We start from the raw sequence: 14,339 nt of genomic DNA, 5'->3' as shown, positions 1-14,339 counted from the left end.
ACCTCTATACTGAAATAGCCTCTGTCCACATAGTCACCCAGAAAGAGGTAGCGTGTGTTACTAGGTGATCCTCCAACTTCAAATAATTTCATTAGGTCAAAGAATTGTCCATGAATATCACCACACACTAGGAAAAAAAGTTACAAAGTGAGGTGAGAAATTATATCTTAGAAGGCAAAGGGCATTACACCAAAAAGGATCACAGTTTAACTTCTAACTTAAATCACTCTAGCTTTTGACAGGACGGCTATATAACTATAGTCAATCTATTCATACTAAAGTTCTACTGGAAATATGAGACAGTTAAAATTGTATTTCTTCAATTAACAACAAATATCCTAACCAATCCTGACCGTCTTATAATTTCTAGAAAAATTATCACACCACTTTTTAGCTGGTTATTTGTAATTATTTCTCAAAATTGCTCATGCAAATCTATACTGTAAAAAGTATAATGCAAATACTTTTTATACCTGTGATTGGAGCATCTACTTCTATCATAGTCTTCTCTTGCCTCAGGATGGCAGCCCCATCATTGATTATCTTTAAGGCTACTTCCTCTTCCAGTCGTCCTTCTTTTACCAAATGGTTTTTTAAAACATCAACTTTAGGTTTCCCATTCTCAAATACTTCCTTGAAAGTAAGCCGTTGGGTTGGAGGAAACGGGACAGCTACAAAAAAAAAAAAAATAGTAATTTAAAATATTTAAACATATAAAGAACAAACAGAACACAATCCTGTTACCTGACAAATTAAACCTAATAAATCACCATGACTTCACATCCACAATACTAGTACGTGGGAAAAAAATTCTAAGATACTATATATCATAAATCATCAATTCTAAGTATAAAAAGGTCACAAAGTCATTTTAAAGATTTGTGTGTGCATAAATTATAATGGCTTTTGTTGTTTGTTTTTTTTAGATGGAGGCTTGCTCTTGTCAACCCAGGCTGGAGTGCAGTGACATGATCTCGGCTCACTGCAACCTCCGCCTCCTGGGTTCAAGCAATTCTTCTGCCTCAGCCTCCTAAGTAGCTGGGAGTACAGGTGCATGCCACCACACCTGGCTAATTTTTGTATTTTTAGTAGAGACAAGGTTTCACCATGTTGGCCAGGCTGCTCTCAAACTCCTGACCTCAGGTGATCCACCTGCCTCGGCCTCCCAAAGAGTTGGGATTACAGGCGTGAGCCACCGTGCCCAGCCCTATAATGTTTTATACATAAACATGAAAGACTTGAAGCTGATTCAGGGAACAAGTTATAAATAAGACACTAGGTGATACGAGTATCTTTGTTTTTCTATCTATGGTGTTAAAAATGAAACTATGGTTAAAGAAAATAAAAGTAATCACAATACTAAAATGGCATTTATTTCTCCCATATAACTGACCTAATAGCACTTATGTCTTAGAAGTCTGTGCCAGGCACCATGGCTCACGCCTGTAATCCCAGCACTTTGGGAGGCTGAGACGAGTAAATCACCTGAGGTCAGGAGTTGAAGACCAGCCTGGCCAACATGGGTGAAACCCCGTCTCTACTAAAAATACAAAAATTAGCTGCGTGTGGTGGCGCACACCTGTAATCCCAGCTACTCAGGAGGCTGAGGCAGGAGACTCACTTGAATCCAGGAGATAGAGAATGCAGTGAACCGAGATTGTACCACTGCACTTCAGCCTGGGTGACAAGAGCGAAAACTCCATCTCCAAAAAAATTAAAAAACAAAATAGCAGCCTCACTATAGTTCCTCATCAGGGGAACCGTGTATATATACTTTATTCTTAAAAAGCAGTAGCTTAGGCCAGACACAGTGGCTCACGCCTGTAATCCTAGCACTTTGGGAGGTTTAGGCGGGCAGATCACTTGAGGTCAGGAGTTCAAGACCAGCCTGGACAACATGGTGAAACTCCGTCTCTACTAAAAATACAAAAATTAGCCAGGTGTAGTGACAAGGGCCTGTAATCCCTGTTACACGGGAAGCTGAGGCAGGAGAATCACTTGAACGCGGGAAGTAGAGGTTGCAGTGAGCTGAGCTCGTGCCACTGACCTCCAGCCTGGGCAACAGAGCAACATACCATCTCAAAACAAAACAAAACAAAAGCAGTAGCTTAAGGTATTTTGTTACTGATAATAACAAGAACACTACTACCAGGATGGAGCTGTGTCTGAGAATAATTTGCTATAGTAACAGAGCATAAAAGAATGGATAAGGGGCCTGGTGCGGTGACTCACGCTTGTAATCCCAGCACTTTGGGAGGCCGAGGCAGGTGGATCACCTGAGGTCAGGAGTTCAAAACCAGCCTGGCCAACATGATGAAACCCTGTCTTTACTAAAAATACAAAAATTAGCCGGGTATGATGGCACACGCCTGTAATCCCAGCTACTTGGGAGGCTGCGGCAGGAGAATTGCTTGAATCTGAGAGATGGAGGTTGCAGTGAGCCGAGATTGTGCCACTGCACTTCAGCCTGGGCGACAGAACTAGACTCCGTTTCAAAAAAAAAAAAAAAAAAACCAACAATAAGGGAAGTCCAGTTATGTTTTCTAATCTGGAAATGGAAATGCTAACAATTACCTTCAGTTTACATTAGGTACAAAGTTTATATATATAATATCATGGAGAATTAGCAACTTCATTTAATATTTTCAAATTGGCTGTTGTCTCGTTATGTGCCTACTTTAGAACACAGTCTACTTTAGATCCCCTGGGATCGAAGAGCCACAAGTCCGTAAACCATAAATTTAAAAGGAGGCGTTCAGTTGAATTTCTGATATATGTCCAATGGTTCCACTTCCAGCTTTATGGAACCAAGTTTAAGAACCAAGTTGAAATCTATGGGTATTTTTAAAAGACTTAATCTAGCCATACCATATTGTATCATTTACAAGTAAAGAAAGTGCTATTGTAAGTTTCATCATGCTTTTAGCTACTACTTGACTCATTTTCACTACTTAAATTTCACCAAAAAATTGATAGCAGCTACCTAACCTTAACTAAATACAGTTGTGTGCCACAAAATGATGTTTTGGTCAACAATGGACTGTAGTTAAATGGAGCTGAAAAACTCCTGTCATCTAGTAACGTTATAGCCACAATAACGTCACAGTAATTGACTGAGTCGGAACTGGAATGGGAATGCACAGCTGAAGAAGCAGCAAGAGAGAAAGAAGTTTGCTGCAGAAAGAAAAAGAACCACCAAGAAAATTCACAGTGAAGGGTTTGGGAGCTTTTGCAGACCTCAACAAACTCCTTAAGAAGTGTGAAAACATGGACCCCCAAAACAGAAAGCTTTTCATTAATACACAGGAACGTTCATGCTGCATTAACTGCTTACAAACAAATCTACAATAAAAAATAGAAATAAACCAAGCAAAACACATGGGTCAATTTCTGAAAAGAGTGACATCTCCTCAAGAGGAGCCTCAGGCAGGTCCTTCAGGAGGACTTCCAGAAGAAGGTATTGTTATCCTAGGAGATGATAGCTCCATGCCTGTTACTGCTCCTGAAGGTGTTCCAGTGGATCAAGATGTAGAGGGGCAAGCCAGCGATATTCATGATCCTTACCCTGTGTAGACCTAGGCTCTGTGTGTGTGTGTGTGTGTGTGTGTGTGTGTGTGTGCATTTTTACCAAAATATTCTAAAAGTTAAAAAAAAATCAAACTTTTTAAATAGAAAAAGCCTATAAAGATATAAAGAAAAATTATTTTCTATAGCTATACAATGTATTTGTGTTTTAAGCTAGGTGTTATTATAAAAAAGTCCAAAAGTTTTTAAAAATTGAAACATTTATAAACAATTACAGTATGCTGTTTACTTTACTATTGAAGAAATAAATTTTTTTTTGTTTTTGAGATAGGATCTTGCTCTGTTGCCCAGGCAGGAGTGCAATGGTGCAACCATGGCTCACGGCACCCTAAACCTCCTAGCTCACCTCAGCCTCCTGAGTAGCTGGGACTACAGGTGTGCGCCACCATGCCTGGCTAATTTTTGTATTTTTTGTAGAGATGGGGTTTTGCCATGCTCCCCAGGCTGGTCTTGAACTCTTGGGCTCAAGTGATCTGCCTACCTCAGCCTCCCAAAGTGCTGGGATTACAGGCATGAGCCACCACGCCCAGCCAAGAAAATTTTTTTTTTAATTTAGTGTAGCCTAAGTGTTCAACGTTTATAAAGCTTATGAAGTCTCCAGTAGTGTACAATAATGTCCTAGGCCCTCACATTCACTCATCACTCACCTCCGACTCACATAGAGCAATTTCCAGTCCTGTAAGCCCCATTCATGGTTAAGTGCCCTACACAGGTGTACCAGTTTTTATCTTTTATACTGTATTTTTATTGTACCTTCTCTATGTTTAGATATGTGTAGATACTCAAATACTTAGCATTGTATTGTAACTGCCTACAGTATTCAGTACAGTAACCTGCTGTACAGGTTTGTGGCCTAGAAGTAATAGGCAATATCATATAGGCTATGTATAGTAGTAGTTATACCATCTAGGTTTCTGTAAGTACACTCCATGGTGTTCTCACAATGACAAAGTCATCTCATGACACATTTCTCAGATGCATGACTGTATCACCTTAGAATAGGGGACCATATATATCTATTACTCCAGCCTCGGTGACAGAGACTCGGTCTCAAAAAAAAAAAAAAAAAAAAAAAAAAAAAAAAGAATGATCAAGGAGTAAGGGAATATTTGAATATTTGGAGCTGGATGTAGATAAAAGTTAGCATTTTAATAATTTGTGCTTTGGGCCATCTGTGCAACAAGCTCTTTCTTTTAGTCTTCCGAAACCAAACTGATGTAAAGAGAAAAGTTTTGGCTGGGCGCGGTGGCTCAAGCCTGTAATCCCAGCACTTTGGGAGGCCGAGACGGGCAGATCACGAGGTCAGGAGATCGAGACCATCCTGGCTAACATGGTGAAACCCTGTCTCTACTAAAAAAATACAAAAAACTAGCCGGACGAAGTGGCGGGTGCCAGTAGTCCCAGCTACTTGGGAGGCTGAGGCAGGAGAATGGCGTAAACCCAGGAGGCGGAGCTTGCAGTGAACTGAGATCCCACCACTGTGCTCCAGCCTGGGCCACAGAGTGAGACCCCGTCTCAAAAAAAAAAAAAAAAGAGAAAAGTTTTAAGAAATGTGAAACCATAGTTTTAAAGTTAAAAAATTGGGGGGTGAAATCCCCTAAATAAATTTTCATTAACACACATATTAAACTAAACACAGGTAGCTACATGCTAAGTACTACTGCGTGAATAAAGATAAGGGCAGCACAGTTTTTGACTAGAGCAGCTTTCCAATTTGAGCCATTATGAACACAGTTGCTATGAATATAATTCTATGTGTGCTATGGTGGACATAAGCACTATTTTCTCTTGGGCATATACCCAGGAAGGAGACTGAAAGTTTATGGGGTCAACATTGGTTTCACCCAACAGTTCACAAAGTGATACCATTTTACCTTCACACCATCAAGGTATGGAAGGGTTCCAGTTACTTCATACCCTTGCCAACACTTGATATTGCTCATCTGCTAAATTTTATTCCATTACAGTGAACATCTACTGGTATCTCTGTTTTCTACTTTGCATTTGTCTGATGAGTAGTGATGTTGAGGACCTTTCTACTTGCTTAATGGTCAGCCATTTGAGTATCTTCTTTGGGGACATGCTTGTTCAATTCTTTTGAACATTTAAATTTAAATGTTCAATTTAAAACATTTAATATGTTTTCTTATTGACTGATGAAAGTTCTTGTATGTTCTGGGTACGTGTCCTTTACCAGATGTAAGGCCTTTTTTGTTCTTAATCATCTTTATTTATGTAAATATATAAGTCAATTAGGTTTATCATTATAACATAATTGACTATATACCAATTCTTTAAACTTTGTTTTTGAATATAGAAAATGTAGAAATTTTTATTTACGAAAATACTGTGCTTATGATAATTTATTTAAACATTTTCTTATTGTTGGATAGCTAGACTATTTCAAAAAATTGTAAACTATACTGCAGGGCCAGGCATCGTGGCTCACACATGTAATCCCAGTGCTTTGGGAGGCTGAGGCAGGAGGATCGCTTGAGCCCAGGAGTTCAAGGCTGCAGTGACCTACGACTGAGCCACTGCACTCCAGCCTGGGTGACAGAGTGAGACTCTGCCTCTAAAAAAAAGAAAACATAAATAAATGATACAGCAGAGAATATATATATAACCCATATTTTAGACAGATCACCCATATCATATATATATGGATCATACATGATCCATAGGGATCATTTATATATCATTTACATACATGTGTCTTCTGGCAAATCTTTATTTCCCTATATGTTTCTAGAAATTATATGTATGAATTATCTACTGCCATGTAAGAAATTACCCCAAAACTTAGTGGCTTAAGGCAATAATCATTTATTATCTATCACAGGTTCTGTGGACCATAAATTCAGACAGGGCACAGTGGACCTGGCTTGTCTCTGCTCCGCAACTTCTGGAGCCTCAGCAGGACACTCGACAGCCTGAGGCTGGAATTACCTGAAAGCTTTCTCACTCGTACCATGGTTAATACTGGCTGTTGGCTGCAGCTTAGCTCAGGTTTTTGATGAGAACACCCACATGTGGCCTCTTTGTATGACTTAGTTCCAATGACAAGCACCCCAAGACAAAGAGAGAGCCAGGAAGAAGTTGTATCTTTTTTTTCCTCTTTTTATTTGTGCAAATTTACAGAATACATGAGGAATTACATGTATATAATGCACAGTATCAAGCCAGGGTCTTTAGGATGTTCATCACTGGGTACAATAGATTTTTGTTAGGTATAGTCATCCTGCTCTGCTATCAAACATTGAACTTACTCCTATCTTAATGTATGTTTGTACCCTTTAACTCACTTCTCTTCATCCTTCCCCTTTCTCCCACTCGCCCTTCCCAGTCTCTATTATCTATTTTTCCATTCTCTACCTCCATGTGTTCAAATTTTTAGCTCCCACATATAAGTGAGTATATATGATATGTCTTTTTGTGCCTAACTTATTTAACTTAAGATAATGACCTCCAGTTCCATCCATGTTGCTGCAAGTGACATATTTTGTTTTTTTTAATGGCTGAACAATAGTCCATTGTGTATATATACCATATTTTCTTTATCCATTCATCCACTAATAGATACTCAACGTGGATTCCGTATCTTTGCTGTTGTGAATAGTACTGCAATAAACATGTTGATTTATTTTCCTTTGGGTAGATACTCAGTAGTGGGATTGCTAGATCAGTTGTATCCTATTTATATCATAGGCTCAGAAATCACATCACATAATTTCCATCATATTCAATTGGTTGGAAGAGTCACAAGCCTGCCCAGGTTCAAGAAGAGTGGAAATAGATTCCATCTACTGGTGGGGAGTGACAAAATTCTATGTGAGCATATGAGACTAAAAATATTGCTATGGCTGTTTCTTGAAAATAGATTCTGTCATACTTTCTCTGTTTAAAAGGAAAAATGGCCGGTCACCAATGCCTCCAACAGTACCTTTAAATCAGAGTCCATTTTAAATGGGCCACTCTGTATTTTCCAAGTTATTACCAAATGAGAATATCTATTCAACTATTACAGGCAAAACATTACAGAAGATATATTCCCAAATGTTTCAAAATAATTTGAGATGCCTATCAGAAGCTGTATAAATATTTTCTCTATTTTGCCAGCTGTTTAAAAAAAAAAAAAACTCATAATTCTTCTTTCCTAAATAAATGAAAGGGATAAAAATGTAAAAATAAACTATTTATGAAAAGGAGACGTTTTTTAAATGCTTGATTCAAAATATTATATTGACTTTCCAGTTTAGAATGACTAGCAACTTCTGGCTAGGTGCAGTGGCTCACGCCTGTAATCACAGCACTTTGGGAGGCCAAGGCGGGCAGATCACCTGAGGTCAGGAGTTTGAGATCAGCCTGGCCAACATAGTGACCCTCTGTCTCTACTAAAAATACAAAAGTTAGCCAGACGGACATGGTAGCGGGGGCCTGTAATCCCAGCTACTCGGGAGGCTGTAACAGGGGAATCACTTGAACCTGGGAGGCGGAGGTTACAGTGAGCCGAGATCGCGTCATTGCACTCCAGCCTGGGTGACAGAGACTCTGCCTCAAAAAAACAAAAAAAGGCCGGGCGCGGTGGCTCAAGCCTGTAATCCCAGCACTTTGGGAGGCCGAGACGGGCGGATCACAAGGTCAGGAGATCGAGACCATCCTGGCTAACACAGTGAAACCCCGTCTCTACTAAAAAATACAAAAAAAAATAGCCAGACGAGGTGGTGGGCACTTGTAGTCCCAGCTACTCGGGAGGCTGAGGCAGGAGAATGGCGCGAACCCGGGAGGCTGAGCTTGCAGTGAGCTGAGATCCGGCCACTGCACTGCACTCCAGCCTGGGCAACAGAGCCAGACTCCGTCTCAAAAAAAAAAAAAAAAAAAAAAGAATGACTAGAAACTTCTGATTCAATGTTTCTTAACAGCTGCTATGATCTGACTGTCTGTGTCCTTCAAAAATTCATAGGTAAAACCTAATCTCCACTATGGTGGTATTAAGAAGCGGAGTATCTGGGAAATGATTAGGTCATAAGGACTGTGCCCTCATGAATGGGATTTGTGCAATTATAAAAGAGGGCCAAAGGAGCTTGTTTGTCCCTTCTGCCACGTGAGGATACACAGAAGGTGCCACCTATAAGGAACAGGCCCTCACCAGACATAGAATCTGCTGGTAACCTGACTCTTGGACTTCCCAGCCTCTAGGACTGTAAGAAATAAATTTCTGTTGTTCACAAATTACCCAGTCTAAGGCATTTTTTTATAACGTCTTGAACAGGCCGGGCGTGGTGGCTCACACCTGTAATCCCAGAACACTGGGAGGCTGACGCAGGTGGATCATAAGGTCGAGTTCAAAACCAGCCTGACCAACATGGTGAAACCCTGTCTCTACTAAAAATACAAAAATTAGCCAGGTGTGGGGGCGCGTGCTTGCCTCAGGAGGCTGAGGCAGGAGAATCGCTTGAACCCAGGAAGTGGAGGTTGCAGTGAGCTGAGATCGCACCACTGAACTCCAGCCTGGGCAACAGAGCGAGGCTCCGTCTCAAAACAAACAAACAAACAAAAAACACATCTTGAACAGACTAAGTGAACATCTAACTAAAATACACATAAAATAAGACAGAACAAAATGAAAACTCTCACCATAAAAACTATGAATGATTGAAAAGTATCCTCAATTAATTCATTCAAATAATTTTATTGAATTGCTACTGTGTTAAGTACTTATACGCACTAGTAAAAAATTTTGATAATATCTCAATGCATAAGTACGTACACAGATACCTTAAAATACCATAAATTTTTTTAATTTTCTCCTAGGTAGATATAATTTACTTATATCATAATTTATTAATATTTAGCCAATCTTCAATTTTTAGAAATCTCAGTTATTGTTAAATATTTTGCCCTTACAATGTCTGTAGCACATTTTATTTTCTAAAAATGGCTGCAACCAGCCAGGCACAATGACTCACTCCTGTAATCCCAGCACTTTGGGAATCCAACTTAGTGAGATTGGAAGCCAAGAGACCGAAACCAGCCTGGGCAGCATGGTGAGACCCCATCTCTACAGATTTGTTTTTTTTTTTTAAATTAGCCACGTGTGGTGGCATCTGCCTGTAGTCCCAGCTTCTCAGGAGGCTGACACAGAAGGATCTCTGGAGCCCAGTAGGTTGAGGCTGGAGTCAGTTACAATCATCAGCCTGCACAACAGAGTGAGATTCCATCTCAAAAAGCAAAAAGAGAAAATTTTTGCAATCCACCCATCTGACAAAGGGCTAATACCCAGAATCTACAAAGAACTTAAACAAATTTACAAGAAAAAAGCAACCCCATCAAAAAGTGGGCAAAGGATATGAACAGACACTTCTCAAAAGAAGACATTTATGTAGCCAACAGACACATGAAAAAATGCTCATCATCACTGGCCATCAGAGAAATGCAAATCAAAACCACAATGAGCTACCATCTCATGCCAGTTAGAATGGTGATCATTAAAAAGTCAGGAAACAACAGGTGCTAGAGAGGATGTGGAGAAATAGGAACGCTTTTACACTGTTGGTGGGTGTGTAAATTAGTTAAACCATTGTGGAAGACAGTGTGGCAATTCCTCAAGGATCTAGAACCAGAAATGCCATTTGACACAGCAATCCCATTATTGGGCATATACCCAAAGGATTATAAATCATTCTACTATAAAGACATATGCACACGTATGTTTACTGTGGCACTATTCACAATAGCAAAGACTTGGAACAAACCCAAATGTCCATCAATGATAGACTAGATAAAGAAAATGTGGCACATATACACCATGGAATACTATGCAGCTATAAAAAAGGATGAGTTCATGTCCTTTGCAGGGACATGGATGAAGCTGGAAACCATCATTCTAAGCAAACTATCACAAGGACAGAAAACCAAACACCACATGTTCTCACTCATAGGTGGGAACTGAACAATGAGAACACATGGACACAGGGTGGGGAACATCACACACTGGTTCTGGTCAGGGGATTGGGCGCTCGGGGAGGGAAGAGCATTAGGAAAAATACCTAACGTAAATGATGAGTTAGTGGATGGGTGCAGCAAACTCACATGGCACATGTATACCTATGTAACAAACCTGCACGTTGTGCACATGTACCCTAGAACTTAAAGTATAATTTTTTTAAAAAAGCAAAAACAAAAAAAAATGGCTGCAGTAATTTTTCTCACTCTACACACTCTTCTGTAATCTCACTGTCTTGGTCTGTTTTGCTTTGCTATGACAAAATATTACAGACTGGATAATTTATAATGAATAGAAATTTATTCATTCATAGTTCTAGAGGCAAAGAAGTTCAAGATTGAGGGGCTAGGCATCTGGCATGGGTTGCTGCATCATCCCATACTGGAAGGGCAAAGAGGGGATAAAAGAGAGCAAGAGATAGAACTTGCAGCCTCAAGTCCTTTTATAATCAATATTAATGCATTCATGAGAGGTGGCCTTCATGACCTAAACACCTCTCATTAGGCCCCACCTCCCAACACTATTGCATTTGGGATAAATTTTCCAACACATACTTATTTTTAAATTTTAGATTCAAGGGGTATATGTGTAGGTTTTTTACGTGGATATACTGCATAATGGTAAGGTCTGGGCTTCTAGTATACCCATCACCCAAACAGCCAACATACGCTTCTGGGGGTCATATATAAAGCATAGCAGTGACCTGACTTTATCCTATCAAGAGGTAGAGTCTAAGGCCAGGCCCAGTGGCTTATGCTTGTAGTCCTAGCACTTTGGCAGGCTGAGGCAGGCAGATTGCTTGAGCTCAGGAGTTTGAGTCCAGCCTTGGCAACATGGTGAAACCCCGTCTCTACTAAAAATACAACAAAAATTAGCTGGATGTGGTGTCACATGCCTGTAGTCCCAGCTACTTCCGGGGCTAAGGTGGGAGGATCACTTGAGCCCAGGAAGTTGAGGCTGCAGTAAGCCAAGATAGCACTACTGCATTCCAGCCTGGATGACAAAGTGAGACCTTGTCTCAAAAAAAAATGGAGAGTCTAATGTCTCTCCCCTAGAATCTGAACTGGCATTAGTGACTTGCTTTAACAAATACAATGCAGCAGAAGTGATTTTGCAAATTCTGCCTCGGTCTCTTGGCATACTCATTCTCCAGTGAAGTGGGTATATGGTCAATAATCCTAGCTGAGGCAAGCTTTGAGTGAACTCAGCCCACACATAACTCACTTCATTCAAACTTAAGTAAAGACTACAGCTATCTACATCTATGTGCTAAACACTGAACAGGCTCTTGGAATCATCAGTTAAAAAACAAAAAGCAAAAAGTAGGCCAGGTATGATGGCTCACACCTACAAAAAGAATCTCAGCACTTTGGGAGGCTGAGGTGGGTGAATTGCTTGAGCTCAGAAGTTCGAGACCAGCTGGTGAAACTCTGTCTCTACCAAAAACACATAAAAATTAGTTGGGTGTGGTGGTGCACACCTATAGTCCCAGCTATTCAGGAGGCTGAGGCAAGAAAATCACTTGAGCCTAGGAGATTGGGGCTGCAGTGAGTTGTGACTGAGCCACTGCACTCCAGCCTAGACAACTGAGCGAGACCGTCTCTAAAAAAATAAGTAAATAATAAGAAATTGTTAAGATGTCTTTTACACCTACAACATCTTTGGGTTTATACTAAATGGCCATTAGGTAAAACAAAGCTTTAGTCCTTTACTTTATTAAAAATTTTTTAAAGGATTATAAAAATTATTAGCTTTGTTTGGCATACTCTGAATTTTAATTAACTCAAAACTATTGTGAGAAATCTTTGCTTTATTAAATTTGGGTTAAAAGGGAAAAAAAACCTCACAAATCATAAGGAAAGTTAAGCCTTCCTAATTTAATCATGTATAATAACATGTGTTAAAAATAAATATACTTCAACATTTAAGTATCTTTCAGTTTAAAGAAAGTATTAGGAGGCTGAGGTTTAAAGAAAATATTAGGAGGGCGGATCTGAGGTCAGGAGTTCGAGACCAGCCTGATCAACATGGTGAAACCCCGTCTCTACTGAAAAAACAAAAAATTAGTTGGGTGTGGTGGTGGACACCTGTAATCCCAGCTACTTGGGAGGCTGAGGCAGGAGAATTGCTTGAATCCAGGAGGTGGAGGTTGTGGTGAGCCAAGATCACGCCATTGCACTCCTGCCTGGGCAACAAGAGCAAAACTCCATCTCAAAAAAAAAAAAGAAAACATACATTCAAGTACAAAGACTGCCACAATAGCTATCTAAAAAAGGATTCAGTAAACTTGGTTTCAGTAAACTTGGATTGGTGAAACTTATAATATACCTTATAGGATAAATGAAAGAAAGTCCTAGAGACTTAATGTCCTCCCTGTTTGTGAGATATTCTTACTTCTAGGATAATCAGTGACTAACTACTCATAAAACTCATTATGTACTTTCTGCAACAGAATATTCCACTCCCTTCCATTCTGATAATGCTGGTTAATATAATAAACCAACTAAAGCCTACAGTCCCATGATCCACAGGTGGTTTCCGCTTCTTCCTTACATTCATCTAAAGCTCCTGGCTATAAGCTAAAGATAGGAATTGAGCCCTGTGGAAGATTTATCAAAAGAACTTTTGTAAATGTTTGTATCATGCACCCATTACTGACACTAGAGAGAATAAATTAATGACACATACTGCCGACATCATTGCCATGGACAAACAGTGGCTGAGTCAGGATTTCCAGAACTGTTGTGGTCCAGAAGCAGAAGATAATATGAATAGACTATTTATGTCCAAGATAATCAGAACACAACCTCCCAGATGCCAGAAGCCACTGATGACTACAGACTTGCATGATTTTTTCCTTTATTCTCTTGGCATTTTCTTCTCTCTCCACTGTTGTAAGATTTTAGGCTGTTAACAGATAACTTTTCCTTACTGTTAGTACTATCAAGACCCTTATCCTTGGCAAAATATAAACCAAATATAGGACAGTTGCAAAGGTGAATGACCCATATCCAAATTAAAGGGGAAAAAAAATTTGGTTGCCCAAAAGAAAATCCAAATAGATTATGGGATATATGGGGCATTATTTTAAACTTGAATAATAATTGTCTGAGTTTCAGTGTGTTGCAGATGCCAAGTGTGTTATCTTTAGAGTCTTAAATGCTGCTGTGCAGCCACTGTCACACCAGCTGATTCAACAAATTATCATCTAAGAAAAAGAACATTGAAGCCATCCTGGCTAACATGGTGAAACCCCGTCTCTACTAAAAACACAAAAAATTAGCCAGGCGAGGTAGCAGGTGCCTGTAGTCCCAGCTACTCGGGAGGCTGAGGCAGGAGAATGGCGTGAACCCGGGAGGTGGAGCTTGCAGTAAGCAGAGATCATGCCACTGCATTCCAGCCTGGGCGACAGAGCAAGACTGTCAAAAAAAAAAAAAAAAAAAAGAAAAGAAAAAAAGAAAAAGAACAAAATGGCCTGGTGCCTGTACAGGCCAAAATGTCTACCATCAAAGCTTCATAAACATTCACAACCCATCAAACAACAGTTTGAAATCCTGATTGATCACCTTCCCTAAAAGGTAAATGTTCCAGTTTAGCTGATGAATGATCAGAAACAGAGATTAAAAATGAAAACCAAACTGCAATTACACTACAAATTGCTCGCAGATACGCAGAAAAGCACTAGTACTTGCAAAACAGATAAACTGAACCAAATCAAACCACAATATACTGTGCATCACAGGCCATC

The 14,339-nt window shown here is 39.7% G+C and overlaps 1 protein-coding gene across 3 annotated transcripts in view; it reads right to left on the bottom strand.

Annotated features, from left to right (window-relative positions):
- PPP3CC (protein phosphatase 3 catalytic subunit gamma) overlaps window positions 1-14,339 on the bottom strand; it is a 101,700-nt gene that overhangs the window by 65,372 nt on the left and 21,989 nt on the right. For all 3 annotated transcript variants that reach the window (XM_037983685.2, XM_037983683.2, XM_037983684.2), the window contains exons 2-3: window positions 474-671; window positions 3-127 (exon numbers count right to left, since the gene is read on the bottom strand). In XM_037983685.2, the coding sequence (XP_037839613.1) occupies window positions 3-127; window positions 474-671 (323 nt within the window). The remainder of the gene's footprint in view (window positions 1-2; window positions 128-473; window positions 672-14,339) is intronic.

Source organism: Chlorocebus sabaeus, chromosome 8 (genome assembly GCF_047675955.1).
Source record: "Chlorocebus sabaeus isolate Y175 chromosome 8, mChlSab1.0.hap1, whole genome shotgun sequence".
Lineage (NCBI taxonomy): Eukaryota > Metazoa > Chordata > Mammalia > Primates > Cercopithecidae > Chlorocebus > Chlorocebus sabaeus.
This window is presented reverse-complemented; position numbering and strand designations above follow the sequence as displayed.